The 17,211-nt window shown below is 38.0% G+C and overlaps 1 protein-coding gene across 4 annotated transcripts in view; it reads left to right on the top strand.

The window, feature by feature from the left end:
• The window catches only part of daam2 (dishevelled associated activator of morphogenesis 2), a 328,775-nt gene that overhangs the window by 120,113 nt on the left and 191,451 nt on the right, over positions 1-17,211 (top strand). For all 4 annotated transcript variants that reach the window (XM_062973532.1, XM_062973528.1, XM_062973529.1 and 1 more), the window contains exon 3: positions 7,273-7,362. In XM_062973532.1, coding sequence (XP_062829602.1) covers positions 7,273-7,362 — 90 coding nt within the window. The remainder of the gene's footprint in view (positions 1-7,272; positions 7,363-17,211) is intronic.

Here is a 17,211-nt window from a genome sequence, read left to right as displayed (position 1 = left end):
GAGAATACTGGATTTAAATCCTTCAACCTACTTCACTTTAGAGATTATTTGTCCCAAAACTTTGTGTGGTGGTGCAGCAGGTTAAATCATTAAGCTGCAGAACTTGCTGCCCAGAAGGTCAGCGGTTCGATTCCGCAGAATTGGATGAGCTCATGTTGTTAGCCCCAGTTTCTGCCAATCTAGCAGTTCGAAAACATTCAAGATCAATAGGTATTGCTTCAGCGGGAAGGTAATGGCACTCCATGCAGGCCAGATGACCTAGGAGGTGTCTACGGACAACATCGGCTCTTCGGCTTAGAAACTGAGATGATCACACCCTTCAGACTTGGACTCAACAAGACTTAATGTCAAGGAGAAATCTTTACCTTTACATTTAACTCTGATCATCTGCATGAAGAAGAGATCTGTGAAGGGAATGTGGGCAAGAATAGTTTTGTGGATAAAACCACATCCACCTAACCCCTTGAAAGTGAAAAACTGGAAATGATCCCCTTTTTAAAATAAGAGAACACCTCAATAAGAATGTCTAGATCCTTCAGTTCAACTGAAGGATCAACATCTGGTGTGACTGGAGGACCTAGAGATCCTAGAAATAACATTTCAATAAAATCTGCAAATAATCAAATCTGCAGTCAAATCTAATATGTTTGTGTTAATTGTGTGTGTATTGTGTACAAAAAGTGTGAGAGAAATGGGTGTATGTGTGTAGACATGTGCAAGTTTGTATTAAGTGTTATAAGTAAGTACAGTCAATGTGCATGTGGGAGGAAAAAGGTGCCTGTCCTTGGAGATTGTGTGTGTAGGCGAGGGGGAGGGATAGGGTAGATGTTAAATGTCAAGGAAAGGACACATCAGCAGTATCCTCCTCATTGCTAGCATGTGTCATCCTTGCCTAATGTGCCAGCCTCTGCCACTGGAGGAAAGGAGAATCTCTTTAATACCTATTGTGCCTTGTGAGCCACCTTTTAATGCTGTTAAGATTAGCTTAGCATATATTAGCACTCTTTAATACATTGCACAGCAACAAGTCCTCCTGCTTAAAGAGGCAGAGTCAGTTCTTTAGAGGGCGAATCTATTTGATATGTACATTTTCAAACACCTTTTAAAAATTTAAAAGATTTTTTTTTAAAAGGAAATGCGGTTAGGCACAAAGCTGGGAAAATGGAATATATCATGGAACACAATGATCTATATAAACACCCAGCTCCAAGAATATTATAGATTTTTCCCATTAGATTTTGCAGTCTTTTAAACTTAAAAAAACTATTCTTGTTCAAAGTTTGGAATTAATGTATTAAAATTATATATTGCCCATAATTTGTTATCATTCAAAATGGTGATTTCCTTTGTTTTTGAGATCATGAAGAATAACTATTTGAATGAACATTAATGGCTCATGTTACTTAAGTCCATTAGTTTTTTGAGGTAAATTGAAGGAAGTATCTATTTTTAGTAATTTAAATTTGATTCTTTAAATGTTTAAAATAACACATCACTAACTTTTCCAATCTTCATAGAATCTAATCATGTCCACTGCAAATATTAACATCAATAAATCTGTGCTAAATATTAACATGTTAGCTTTATAAAAATACTATTAAAAGACGTACAACAGAATACACAGAGCTAAAATACAAGTTAATTTAGACAATTTAACACAGAAGCTGGTGACTTGGTTTTGTCTGGTGTACATTATTATTATTATTATTGACACAATGACATTGTATGACACAGCAAACAAGACAGATATTCTGGATTTCGTATCACAAAATCACAAGTCGAACACTTCCCAAGTGTTTAGGACTGTGTGATGTATTATTGGATGATGCGTACAGATCCCAGTAGGGTGGCCTTTTGCAGTTGGCAGATCGTAATTTTGTCAATGTCTATTGTTTCTAAATGCCGGCTGAGATCGTTTGGCATGGCACCCAATGTGCCGATCACCACCGGGACCACCTGTACTGGTTTCTGCCAGAGTCTTTGAAGTTTAATCTTGAAGTCCTGATAGCGGCTGAGTTTTCCTGTTGTTTTTCGTCAATGCGACTGTCACCTGGGATGGCAACATCAATGATCCAAACCTTATTCTTTTCCATAACTGTGAGGTCTGGTGTGTTGTGTTCCAGAACTTTGTCAGTCTGGATTCACAAGTCCCACGGTATCTTTGTGTGTTCATTTTCCATGACCTTTGCAGGTTTGTGATCCCACCAGTTCTTTACTGCAGTTCAGTACTGCAGTTCTCCCACCAGTTCTTTACACTAATTTCTACAGGGCTGATAAGGATAACATCTATACTTCAAATAATTTTTTATTTACTCGGGGTGATTATATATGTTCTGTTAGCAATTCACTACATTTTAATACAGTTTTATTTTTCTCTAATGTAGAGCCTGGTATCTGCTATTAGAAAAACAATACAGAACCTCAAAGCCTCCTTGGATAAGATTTAAGCACTGGATGTATATATGTTTCTGCCCCTGTCCTATCCCTGATTTCACCCTATTACTGCTGGAGAAGTGCCAGAGTATCTGAGTGTCTCATCAGAGTATCTGCAGTTTTTCACAGATGTGTTTGCCATTGTTTTGGTCTTTCTGGTATTCTGCCAGCCTATGAAAGCTCTTTCCTCCGCAATGACAATTTTATGACTGCTTGGCTAAGTTGGATTGTAACCTAAATTAGCAACAGGAGACAAACAATAGGAATAGACAATACTGTCACATTTTCTTCTGATTTTTCTATTGTTCTGCCCCCCAGTCCCACAAAAGTTTCTGATTTTGTGCAGGGGATATGCAATTGACACTTGTTTGCAAAGGCATCTCTCTTAGTAAAACCCATGTATCTGGCACATATTACAAAACATGCCCCCTCTAGGAATTTTCTAGGGCCACCATATAATTCTGTGGTAATTCTCACATCTTTTTCTAGCCTTGCATCTCATTTGTTCACTACTTGTGTTGTCACTGAGAAGGTAGGGAGAGTTGCTAGGAGGACCAGCTATAAAGGGTGCTCTCTGTTAAGCCTGGCTGTGGCTAGCTGCAGCAGAGGCAGCAGGACAAGAAAGGAGAAGGGAGGAGGGGAAGAAGAGACAGAAGGGAAAGGAGAGAATGGATGGGGGAGAGAGAGGTAGGAGAGATAGCCAATGTGAATCAACATGACAAGAACTATAAAGAAGAAAGAGAATATAGAAGGGAGGTACAAACCCAGTAAATCTCTCCCACTCTGCAAGGAAAAAAAGGGGAAGCCTCTCCATTCCAGCAGAGCGCTGCTGCCCCTATATACTCCCTGCATGAAAATGAGAAAAATAGATGACCCTTCCCTATTGTTGCTTTCAGTTTCAATGTCTACCTAAATTACACTCATGCTTATGCTCGATGCCCAATGCCATGAATTCCAGAAGCTCCATATATACTAGATGACCAAAGCTTCATATGTATCATTCACAGTTTCATCTTGGATTATAGCTGCTGTGTTCAGCCAATGAGGACAATTATGGGTGTGCTTGAAGTCTGACTTTTATATCATGGGTAATTAGCCAAGTATTCAACCTCCCTCTGTATTTGGGGCTAGCCATTTGTAAAAGAACTCTTGACATTACAGCTAAATTTCTTTCTTTTCTTTTTTTTTAAAAAAAGAATTTTATTGAGTTTTATGAGTTAAAAATAAAAAAGAGGAAGGAGGAAAGAGAATTTAAGGTCCTTCTTTCCAGTCCTTCCTGGACTTCTCCTAATTGTCCTTCTCCTTTTATTGAATGATCTTGTTGTTGTTGGTTTTATTTCTCTTTTATCTTTTAATAATATTACTCAATAAGTTTCCAATTCGTTTGCTTTATGGAGTTTCCTGAGTTTTTTTTCATGACAAAAGTTAACTTGACCATATCTTTAATCTCAAGTAGTTTATTTCTCCATTCATCTATTTCTGGTATTTCCTCCAATTTCCAATATTTCGCATATGTGATCCTGGCAGCAGTGTTCATGCACGTAAATAAAATGTCTTTATTGAGGTCAAGGGTCATTTCTTTGTTCGTTATTCCTAATAAATAGTATTCTGGTTTTTTAGGGAATCTCATTTTAAATTTTTTCTGGCATTCTTCATAGATTATTTTCCAGTAGTTCATGGCCTTTTTGCATGACCACCACATGTGGAAGAAACTCCCATTGTGGTACAGCTTAATTTCTTAACAAAATCTTATTTCAGTAGGAGTCTGTCCGTTTCTTAGATTTTTTTTTATGATATGGAGAATAAAACCCAATAAATTGTTACTTACTTTTGCCTAATAAACAAGAGAATGGCTAGGCATTTCCCTTAGTTTTGGGTGTGTGCCTACAACACTAAGATGTCCTAGCTCTTTCTTTATGTGACTCCACGTAGGACTGCTGCCAGACCAAATATCCACAACATCACTAGTACAGTCCTTTGTGCACAGCTGGCCCCTCAAAGTGTATTCCTTCCTTAAGTCCTGACATGATGCAGTCTGCCTCCCCATAACATCCCCCTAAGAATGTGTTCTTGGCTGAAGCATTTCTAATTTTGCATTGCAAAGATAAAACTTCTTGCCTTGGTTGGCTGTCCTCTTGTTCAAAAACTCACTCTAAACATTTCCACATGGTTTGTGCTCTTCACGCCTATCTCCTCCCTTTCCCCCCTCTCTTGGCTACTCTTACCTTGTGCTGTTGGCAAGGACATTGCCTTGTTACTGTTTGTATTTCTTTTGTACCTTTCTGCTGGCTGAAATCTCTGCGGGCCTTTAAATCTGTCAGCGGCAGCTACCAGACTCAGTATGCAATTTTAGCTCACTGTTTTCACAAGTTTCTGAATCCAGAAAGTTTTCCAAGTAAGCCATTGTAGGACTGTCTTAAAGTAGAATGTCCCAATTTTAGTACAGGGCTTTATTTTTAATACCTTGGAAGTACTTACAATGTCACCTTAATATAGGGCTTCCTCTCCACATTCAAGGGTTCCTCTTGTTGGACGTATCTCCCCTCATAAAACAATGCCCTCCTGAATTCTGTGGAATGAAAAAGTGATGCAGTTCAGGAAATGATGGATTTTTCTGTAACAAGAATATACTGTACACTTTTCTGTATAGAGTCACATAGAACATAATTTAACAAATACTGCTTTACAGACCAAATGAAATCCTCCATGTAATTTGTCTAAAACACATCTTAATGTATTTTTATGAAGAACTTATTTGGGAGGAAATTGGGAAATTAAAGGATGCATCTGTGCCACTTCTGTTTCCAAAAGCATTTTGTTATAAAATGTCCTAGGTTTCACATGATATAAAATGTGTGTTGGAAAGCATCAGGGAAGTGTATGCACCACATGCAGTACTTCTCACTCCCTGGCTTAGCATGTATTCAGTGAAAGGACACAATGAACCTTGCTCTACATTTTGAAATTTCATATATTTTATTGTTTTGATATTTTTTAGTGTATCTTGCTTACTATTCCAAGTTTGCAATTCAAAGTGGGGGTTTTAAACAGGAAGTTCTTGCATAGAGAGGGCAAGGTACTGCATATGCTCACATATAAGTCTAGAAACTTTAGTCAAAAAATCAACCCAAAAAACCTGAGTTGACTTATCCATGAGTCAGTGTAAGTACTGTATCTTAAGTCTTATTATCAAAAGAACAACCCATTTCTCTGAGTAAAGTGCCAGAAGGCAAAAGTTTATCCCAGGAGACTCTAAAAAGAAGCACCAAACCTTTCTATAGTCTCAGCTGTGGTGCCTCTTCTGGCCTTTTTGAATGCTTGGGTACCAGAATGGTGGGGTGACTCCCACAAAGTGGTATTGATGCTTTCCCGTGCCCGAGAAATGACCCTTGAATGTGCTGTTTGTCTGAATATTATCCTACCCAATATAAATTGTAGTATCCCCTGGCCTGTGTGATACTCTGGTGAACCACTGAATAAAATTCAAATAGCAGTAGCTGTGTGTGGAGAGAGAAGTTGTCCTTTTTTGCTTACTGTACAGGATAGGATTTTTTAAAAAGTGATCTAAAAGAATAGATTCTAAAACAGTCAGTCCAAATCTTTGTATTCAGTTTGAGCATCCCTTATTGGGAATTATGAAATCCAAAATACAACAAACTTCATTTTTTCATGTGGATTTATACAATAGTGACACCTTTCCTTTCGGATGGGTCAGTGTACACAAACTTGTTTTGTGCACAAAATTATTTCCCAAATTGTATCAAATTAGTTTCAGACTGGGTATATAAAGTATATATGCAATATAAATCAATATTGTGCTTAGACCTGGCTTCCATATCCAACATATTTCATTATGTATGTATATAAAAATACAAAAACGAAGGGATAAGGAAGACTCAACCTGTTTTAATAAGAATTGCCAATCTGAAAAGTGGAACCTTGATGTTACTGACTGAATTGGTTTATCAACAGAACATTTTGCTTCCACAGTGTTTTGACTTAGTACTCCTATAACCCCTTATTGTTGTCGATGCTGGCTTGGGGTTCCTAGAACTGGAATCCAAAACATTTGGCAGCTGTTCTTGTAAAAAAGAGAGAGAGAGGGAGAGAGAGAGGAGATGTGATGGGTATGGGTGAATCAGACTAAATGGATTTTTTTTCCAGCAAACATAGAATCATCAAATCGTTTGTTACTAAACAATACTGGAGACCAAAAGTTAGATTTATTCCCATATTAGATATGCTGGGTTGAAGAGTACAATTTATTCAGTGTCCTTAGAAACAGCTCAAGAGTTTGTTATATTGTGCAAAGATGAAGCTTTTGAAGTTTGAAAAGCTTCTATAATGTTGTTGTTCCTATTATGTTCATCATGTTTATTATGTTTATTTATACCTTGCTTTTTCTCTCTGCAAAGGATACTCAAAGCAGCTGTGTCTGTATTGAGAATGTAAGAATATTCACTTGTTTTTCATCTTCGGTGAGATGTCCTTACCATTAAAAATAGTAATTTGCCATAGGAGTTTCACATTTTGGAAATTGTTTGCAAGCAAACCACAGTATTTTCGTTGCAAAAAGAAAATCTGTTTTATGCCAAAATAATGCTTATATATGAATGATATTTTCATCAAAATGTTCCAAAATGAAAGGAAAAGAAGATGGAAACTGTATACAAATGTTCATATTAAATTGAGAGGAAAGCAATTCTTTTCAAATTCTGCAGTCTCAGATTTGAATATACAGTACACAAACATCCCTCCTGTGAATATAGGGCAAACCCTGAAAATCTATGTGAAAATCAAAATGACTAATATTATGTTTTTCTCCCTTTTTATCTCCAGGATGAGTTGGATCTCACAGATAAAAACAGAGAGGCAATGTTTGCACTTCCTCCAGAGAAGAAATGGCAGATATACTGCAGCAAAAAGAAGGTATTTATTTTATTTTAATTTAAATTTATCTCTTCTTTGGAGGCTTTTAAGCAAAGGCTGGATGACCATCTCCTATACCCAAGGTCCTAGGTTTGCAGGAAAGATGATTCTTCACCATTCTTTATACTCAGGGATCACATCCCTCCTCACTAGTAAATTCCTCCGATAGGATGAAATAGGTATGTTGTTTCAGCACCAATGTGGTCATAGTGGGGAAGAGTTTCTACTCTGAAAGTCAGTACAGATGGATTGAAATCTAATAGAACAGGGATGCCCAGGACCTCTGGATGATGAAAATATTACTGATTGGAATCATACATAAGGATAGGGGAGATTATGCTCTGTTTGGAGTGCCACGTGGGAGCATTGAAACATGGAGATCTTCCCCCACCATCTGTCGCCTGACACAGCATCATTAGCTCTTCATACTAAATGATTCTACATCCACACACTCAATTATCCACAGCTAGAAAATATTTTTTAAAAACCCTTGATATTGCTATTTTATAGAAGGGACATTTTACTACATTATTGTATATAATGGAACCTGAGTATCCACAGATTTTGGTCTTGCACAGAACACTGGAGCCCCCGGTGGCGCAGTGGGTTAAACTGTTGAGCTGCTGAACTTGCTGACCGAAAGGTCGGTGATTCGAATCTGGGGAGCTTTTGCTGTTAGCCCCAGCTTCTGCCAACCTCGCAGTTCAAAAACATGCAAATGTGAGTAGATCAATAGGTACCGCTCTGGTAGGAAGTTAACGGCACTCCATGTGGTCATGTTGGCCACATGACCTTGGAGGTGTCTACAGACGATGCCGGCTCTTGGGTTTAGAAATGGAAATGAGCACCAACCCCCAGAGTTGAACATGACTAGACTTCATATCAGGGGGAAACCTTTACCTTTACCTACAGAACACACCGCCAAATCCCAGTGGAAAGCAAGGGCTCATTGTATGCAGAAAAATGTTAACAGTTGATTTCTGATTACTGCCTGAACTGTTTCTAATTTTTAGCAGCATTATCCTTACATTTGCCCAATAATTTCCAATATCTCTCTGTCCTGCAATAGCATACATCTCAACAAAATGGGGCAGGGACAAGAAAAGCCATCAGCTTCATTTTTCTTCACATCCACATTTTGTTAAACAAAATATCTCTGTTTTCATTCAGAATATGGGATTTGTGAAGTCTCATAATTTTGTCCAAAACAAATTGAAACAGTATTCTTCCTTACCTGTGTCAACTAATTATAATTGTTGCCAGTAAGGAAGGGATTGTGTTTTATCTGACTGCCATGTAAAGGCTCTTAGGAAAAAAAGTGGTGGAGATTCTGATTCACCATTAATGTGATTAGAAATAGGTGGATTCAAACCCAGACTTTAAGAATTAATCACTGCCCTGAGCATGAATAGAGCAATATTTCAATTTCATTTTTTTTTTGTATTACAACTCCACATTTTCTGTTAGCATGGAAGGTAGCTATGCTAGCTGAGAGATTCTGGGAGTTATATTTAAGTTATTACATTTATTTACACCATTAATGTAATATGAAGAAATAGGCAAGCTTGGGTAAATTCTTATATTAAAAAAACTGAAGCAAAGCAGTCACCAAGGCTAAAAGAGTCACTGCATATTAGAAAGTTAAGAATTAGAAGTAAGCTCTCTCCTATTTTTCCCCCTTTCCTCTTCTTTCAACACTAAAAGGTACAAAAAGAAAGGGGTTATGGCATTCTCTTATAACATTTCAGCCCATCCTTTCTGTGGAGTTTAATTTAACATCTTGGGAATGCTGCCTCAGAGCATTAGGAACTTCGAGATCTCTCTCTCTGCTCAAATTATAGCAGGAACTTTATGGCTTGACCTTTCTTTACGTTGATAAAGATAGGTAGTGTTGCCAACATTTGAAGCTGTGTTTGGAGCTTTATTGATTCTTGTACTTCACATGTTAGTAATAGCTGTGCCACTGTCGCTGTCAGGGGTAACCTTAAATCCCATGTTCACCCTTTCAAATCCTTTCCCAAAACAACAATCCCAGAGAAATTTCTAAAGAAAACCTTCAGTGGATTTTCATCTGGTCTCATTTAAAGATGTGACACACCACATGAAGGTCATCTGTTTTCACAACATGCCTGTGAAGAGGTAGGATTGGGGGATGCCTAAAGGTTTTGAATATATTATATTTTGGGGATCCTGTGCCCTTTATGGGAGGATGAGGTCTTCTACTGTGTTTGTGCAGTGTTCAGCCAATGGGGATATTGAGTACCTAAATATATTGTTCACATTATTAAATTCTAACCTTTATCACTTTTAAGAAATTCTTAGATAGCTGTTGTCCCTGACTTCATGCTAAACAATTTCTTACCTGGTGATTCACCTAGGTTGTATATTCTGAACCCTGTTCATCAAGGATTTTGCTTATCTGCAAGTCCTGAGTTCTTGCATCAATAGCCAGAATGCAAAATAGCATTACAAACAACAGTGGCCAATAAATCACTATTTATTGGCCACTGTTGTTTGTAATGCTATTTTGCATTCTGGCTATTGATCTCTACAGGCATTGCAGGAGTGCCAATGTTTTTACAATGGATTACACATCAAGACATGCTGTCCTTCTCAGGAACATTGTTCGGGAGAAGAAAGATCATCATGATTATGTATCTGTGGATGCAGCAATCTTTTTCTTATATGTGTTGTCTCCATCTTTCCCCCTTGAACATTAGATCTGCCAAGAGGCAACATGCTGTTTAGTGATGTTATTTCTAATGTGTCATTCCTAATATGTCAATTCTCATTTAACTTCAGTAGGGAAAGCAGCATTGATTTGGTTAATACTTGGATGGAAAACCACCAAGGAATACCAGAAATTTCCAGGGACAGCGAGGACATAATCTTTCCATAAATCCTGGATGTGTCACTGATTCCTATATTCTTGGGTAGAATCTGAAAAACTAATCATTCAGAATACCACTAGTACTGTCTCTTAGACTATGAGACTATGACTAACAAAAAACAACAACATCATCATCATCAACAACAACAACAATATAATGTCTCTTGTCACTCTGACGATGTAGTAATTGCTATCAAACATCATACTTCTTCATATCTTATTTTATCTGGATTCAGAAAAACTCCTTACTTATTGCTAGTAAATAATCCTGCCTACTATCCAGGGCAGCTACTGTGACTCAGTGATGTGACTCAGTATGAAGCAGCAACAAGAGTGAATAGACATCCTAGAAAGCCAAGTTCTATAGGCCTTGAATTAATCATAAAATCATTGGAAAGGTCACAAAGGCCATCCAGCCCAATGACCTGCCATTCAGGAATACTTAAAAACCTTCAGAAAATTAGACTCTACCATGTTCCGAGGCAGCTTATTCTACAGCCAAACAGCTCTAACTGTCAGAAGATTGAGTTGTCAAAGGCTTTCATGGCTGAAATCACTGGGTTTTTGTGTGTTTTCTGGGCTTCTTCCCAATGTTTAGGTGGAATCCGTTTTCCTGCAATTTGAATCCATTGCTCTGTGTCCTAGTCTCTGGGGCAGCAGAAAACAAGCCTGCTCCCTCTTCCTTACGACATCCTTTCACATATTTAAACATGGTTATCATGTCCCCTCTCAGCCTTCTTTATTCCAAGCTAAACATACCCAGCTTCCTAATGATTCCCAAGCAAAATTAAAGATCTAATTATTATTCTTAGGTATCCATCTTCACCATGGTTGAAAATCAGAAGTGTTGTTATGTTGACCACCCACTGTAAAACAGTACATGTGACACATATTTTTGTCCTCAAGGTTTCATCAGTTTTTCACTGTTGGCTTGCTGACATAAAGACAGAAGCCATTTGAACTCTTTCTCATGATTCTATCGAAGTGCTGACATTCCACTGGAGAACATTCACTCTTAGATAAAACTCTGAAATGTCAACCCTATTCTGGGGAACAGCAAAAGGGATGAGAGTTCTGTTTTTGCTCTTGTGCTCTCTAACTTTCTCAGCTTAGCTCACAGTTTCCGTTATGTAATGCTGGCTTATTTGTTTATCTTAAGAATGGATGTCATGAGGGGTCAGGACCTTGAAATTATATATTTATTTTTAAACTCAAAGAATTTCTTCCTTTTTTACCATGGGAAAGGCAGAAAATATTTGTAGATTCTCCACTTTCTTCTTCTTTTTTAAAGGAACATTCCTCAGATGTCTGAGGCTATGTAGTGAGGAATAATTTAATTTAATCATCTGAAATAGGGCTATGGAAGAATTTATCTTATGAGGCTATACATCCAAACATATGCCTAAAAACACTATCACATCTACACACATTGAACATGCAGTGCATAATATGCATATAGATTAACAGTGGCTCATCCCTGCAAAATAAAATAATGGTTCAAACTGTTGATTTTAATGGCTATTTGAAGTCTCCAAGATCTGCTGCACTATTGTATCTCACTCTTATGCTTGAACTGGGATAGAAAAGTGGTTACTTTCCACATTAATATTATTAGCATTGATGGGAGAAATTGACATGATCAGTAATTCTGTTTAAATTTGTCTAGATTTGTTCCCTTAGCAATACCTGGGGTGGCCTTTTGTGACCTTGCTGGTAATGTGTAAATGGATGACATTATTTGAAGTGAAAGCTACCAGAGATAAAATGTTAAGTGTGGTCCTGACAAATCATCACTTGGCTGAATGAACTGGCATTATGTTTCTGGTAATAAGAACCTTCATGTGATTAAGGCATGGCTGGGGAAACTGTGACCTTCCAAACCCCATCAGTCGTAGTCAGTTTAGACAATTATGACGTATGTTAGGAATTGTAGTTCAGTTTGGTCAACAAGGAACAGCCCCATCACTCCTCTCTTTTAGGAAGCAATTAAAAACTAGCTTGAATTAGCTTGTGGAAAGGAGTGAAAGTAGACTACCATCAACATTTCCTAACGACAATAGTGATAACAGATAATTCTAATTTATGGAGATTTATGTTTATATTTTATATGTATTTTAACCTGTGCAATTTGTCTTAGATAATATGTTTTATATTATATGTTTTATTTGATACTAGCTTGGGGACTCGGCAGTGCCCGCGTTATTAGAAGAAGGCATTGTATGTTTTGGGATGTTATGTAATATCACTGAAATTTGGGCCAGATCCGTCGTTGGCTGGGTTCAGTGCTGTCTGGATAAGGGTGAACTACAACTTCCAGGTTCCCGAGGCAATCACCTCTAAACCCTGCCAGTATTCACAATTGGCCATGTTGGGTCTGTGTGCCAACTTTAGTCCAGATCTGTCATCAGCTGGGTTCAGGGCTCTCTGGATAAGGGTGAACTACAACTCCCAGATCCAAGGTCAGTCACCCCCAAACCAGACCTGTATGCACAGTTGGCCATGTTGGGTCTATGTGCCAAGTTTGGTCCAGATCTGACATCAGCTGGGTTCAGTGCTTTCCGGATGCAGGTGAACTGTAACTCCCAAAATCAAGGTCCATTCTCACTAATGCCTGGTGTATGTTGGTTTGGTCATGGGACTTCTCTGTGCCAAGTTTGGTCCCAGTCCATTGTTGGTGGAGGTCACAGTATCGGTGAAGGTACTGCAAGTCCCATTATCTGTGGCAAGTTTGGTCCAGATCCATCGTTGATTGGGAGAACAGTGCTCTCTGGATGTAGGTCAAGTAGAACTCTTGTAAATCATGAAGAATTCTCCCCAAACCTCTTGTTCAGTTGCTGATCGATTCCTCTGTTAACTGTGTGCCATAGGAAAGGGTAGGAAAGGGTTAAGGGAGAAGTAGTGATGGGGTCATGCAAATTAGGGAACCGTGGGATGTCCATTCTGGAGGAAAAAAGAACATCTAGGATGAAATTGTCCCCACATGAAAGCCTTCACTTGGGTGGGGGGCAGAATGGTGTTTGTGGAAGACACTGGTAGGGTTTGGGCTACATGTTCATGGCACTCACTATAACCTTCATGTCAGTGGAGGGAGGGCCATGGGTGTATCCTACTCAGTGGGAACTCTAGCTGTTTGTGGAGGCGGGAGGCTATCTGTGTAAGTGCACATCTCCTCCACATACACACAGACACATTTTTTTCATTTTTATTATGTGTATAGATTTTGTGACTGTGTACTTTTATTGTTTGTGAATTTGTTTGTTATGTTTGTACCGGCATTGAATGTTTGCCATATTATTTTGGAAGCTGCCCTTAGTTTTCTTGGGAAACAAGGGTGTGTTAAAAATAAATTTTGTTATTAAAGTTTATTAAGGTAGGCCAATAGATTTTTTGCATGGGTATAGCAGAAATGACTGTCTAAGGTCTATTGAACACCCCCAGATCCAGAGAGCCTTTTAGGAGAGTTGTTAATCTGAGACAGTTTGTTCATGTGAACTTGCTTGTTTCTCTGCTTGGTAGTGTTCTATTGTTCTATTCTGTTTTGGTGAGCTTGTGTTTGTTGGATTAAGGCTGATTAAAACCTTTTTGATCCATCCCTTTTTAGATTTGAACCCTGTTCAAAATACTTTCTGAAGGCTGCCTGGATCATCCTCATGCTTTTATTAAGCTGACCTGAGTCTGACCTCGTATTGCTCCTGTCTGTAGACCATGCATGTACTTACTTGCTATTATTAGATGGGTGTGTGTTTGTAAAATTGACACTGTAACATAGAAATGATTAAAAATGAAATGCTTTTTGGTTGGACAAGTTGTTCACCCTGAAAAACAGCTTTTGGTCCCACCATAATTGCGTATTTCTGTTTTCTATAGAAAACATGACTGTGTTGCCTCGACCACTAGGATTTTCAACAGTTCATCATATGCATCATATGAACTACACACATATGAGTACATGTCTACAAATATCTGGAAACCCTGGGAGACGAAGGTTCCCAGAACCATATATGAAAATAAGATTATCAAAAACACATGTGTGATCTATGTATGAATTGCACACTGCAGAAAACAACAATACATTACTGGTGCATGGCATACACAAGTATGTATACACAAATCATGCTTACTGTATAAAGTAATCTTTTGATACTCTGACTTTTTTGTGTAGTGGGCTCTGGAATATAAGGAAGCTTTCATATTTAAAATGTATAGCCTCGTTTGGAAACAGTTCAGACTTTCCTAAACGTAATTTTATACATTAACCTACAGAAGGTCTGTAGGAGATATAGTGATTGTAAAGTTTAAGCTTGTTTTAAACACTGCAATTACACTGTTTATTTAAATCAGAGTCTGAGGTCTCAAAAAATGCTTGGGTTTAAGAAAATATGACCCCGCTCTTCAAATTTCACATAATGTACTCAGACATTAGCTCCATCCAGATCTGGAATGCTGGACCATTTCTGATGTCTAGCTGGCTGCTAGGTAGCCCTGATTGAAAAATAAAACAGAACGATTGGGGGCTTAGATTCTCCTATATGCCAATTGATTTGAAAATGATTGAATCATAATTGTTTGATTGAGGCTGGAATTCAGAATATATAGGTACACCCATGTCTATGTGGGTATGTGTGTATAATGTTGAAAAAATTCATAACCCTTTCAACCCACATGCTCTGGAAAATGTGATGAGAAGAATGTCAAGGAGCAATTGAGATAACTGTGGGTTACATTTTAAATATTGCCACTGTATTTTGGAGAAATCTGATCGCAGGAAAAGTGACCTGATGGAATTTTTAGTCTGTCTAGTCTCTCAATCTCTGCTTTCTGTGGGAAGGCTCCATAACAGAGAAATTCGTAATTTATCCACACATCATATTTGAGTTCAGAAATAGTACAATGGCTTACACGCAGGCCTGGAATTCATTTGAAATAGATTCATTCTTGGGTTTTGTCAAGTGCTATGAGATATATATATATATATATATATATATATATATATATATATGAGACAGGATCCTATAACTTCAAGTGTAGCATTAATATGTGATGTTGTAAATGCTGAATATCATGTTAGTACAAGTGGTAATGCAGTAGACACTGTCATATCAAGCCTTGCCATTATAGAATGGTTGTCTAGCTCATAGACCATCAAATCAAAAAGGGGGGGGGGTATAGGTGGATGTGTGTGTATGTTTATGCCCTGAGAAAGCATTGCAAGTTTTTTCACTAGCATTGTGTACAGAAAGATTTAGCCATCATGGAGCTTGGCTTTATCCATATTGTGATGTATTGTATGTGAATCTGCAAAAATTCTTATCTGTCTTATTTCAGAAAGTTTAGCAGTGTGCCCCTAGGGATATGGGATCTAAATCCAGAGTTGCACTAGCAAAGTGAAAATGCTTGCCAGTATAGTACTGGCAGCCCCCGGTGGCGCAGTAGGTTAAACCGCTGAACTCCTGAACTTGCTGACCAAAAGGTTGGCAGTTCAAATACAAAGACAGGGTGAGCTCAATAGGTACCGCTCTGACGGGAAGATAATGGCATTCCATGCAGTCATGCTGGCCACATGATCTTGGAGGTGTCTATGGACAATGCTGGCTCTTCGGCTTAGAAATGGAGATGAGCACCAAGTCGGACACAACTAGACTAGCACAAAGTCGGACACTAGACTAGACTTAATGTCAGGGGAAAACCTTTATCTTTACCTATAGTACTGTTGGAAGACAACATTGCATAAGCACAAAAAGTGATATAAACATGCCATCTCTTGTACAGTCTCTTGTGTAACTACAATTTCATTGTACATTATATCAGCTTGAGCATACTCTGAAAATGTGTAACAATTAAAACAGTGAGCTAGTGCAATGGGATTCTCAGATCTAGATCAATAAGGCTGCAGTTTTTCTGGGAATGTGGGTTTTCCTGGCATTCATAGTGTGAATATAATATGTACTCTAGGTATGTGGTAAATTGACTGGTTGGTATCAAAATTCTAATTGTAGTAATATGAAGCAGTGATATGATTACTAAAAATGCACAATTAGGCATCATAAAATATGTTTTAAACTTTGAAGGTTAACTGTTCTACGTTTCTGTATTTCTACAGCTTCTCCATATTTATGGTGGCAATGAACAGTTTTGTACTCTTTTTCAAGTCACAGCATTACACCCATAGATGCATATGGCAGGAATGGGGAATGTATGATCAGTGGATCTCATGCATCTTCCTAGGGCCATCTTTGAGGTTTCAGCATGCTAAATTTTAATGCCTCCCCAGATGATAGAAAATGCCATCCTATGCCCTCTAAGGGCAATTGTTGTCTTAGTTCTGGTTCTCCCTGGCTCTGGCTACACTTTTGTTTAAAAGACAAAGTATCACAATTACCCCCAACAGAAAGACAAGATGGGTTAATGTGTTTGGCCCTCAATGTTATCTGAAGGGCTAGTTGAATCTCTGACAATTGCGCACCCACAGCCTCAAGTGCAGAATTTTCAACTTACACTGATAAATAAACATATGAAAGATTCTTCTTTGGATGTCTGCATTTTCAGCCTTTTTTTTTGTTTTGTTCCTGCTAAAAGATTGCATATAAAAGTGAGCCAGAAATTGCAACCTGCCTTATAGCAGTGTTTTTGTTCTAGAATTCTGTTATTGAGAAGGATAATAAAGTGTGTAACAGAAGTCTGAAACATTTGTCACCATTCCTTATTACTGACCACTATAAATCAATTGTTCAGAGGGCAATTTCTTCTATAAGCTGTCAATTGCATCAATGGATATTTGCTTCATTACATCCGAATAACTCAATGGAAATTTGGGTGCGATGAGGGATGAATACTGCTCCAATTGATGCCTTTCCTCTCCTAGGAAACTTTAGGAAAATACATCTTATTCCAAAAGCATCTCACAATACTTTGGAAGCACTTATCGTGCACTAAATAAACAGTGGATTTATAACCACATC

Source organism: Anolis carolinensis, chromosome 1 (assembly GCF_035594765.1).
Source record: "Anolis carolinensis isolate JA03-04 chromosome 1, rAnoCar3.1.pri, whole genome shotgun sequence".
NCBI classification, from domain to species: Eukaryota; Metazoa; Chordata; class Lepidosauria; order Squamata; family Dactyloidae; genus Anolis; species Anolis carolinensis.
This window is presented reverse-complemented; position numbering and strand designations above follow the sequence as displayed.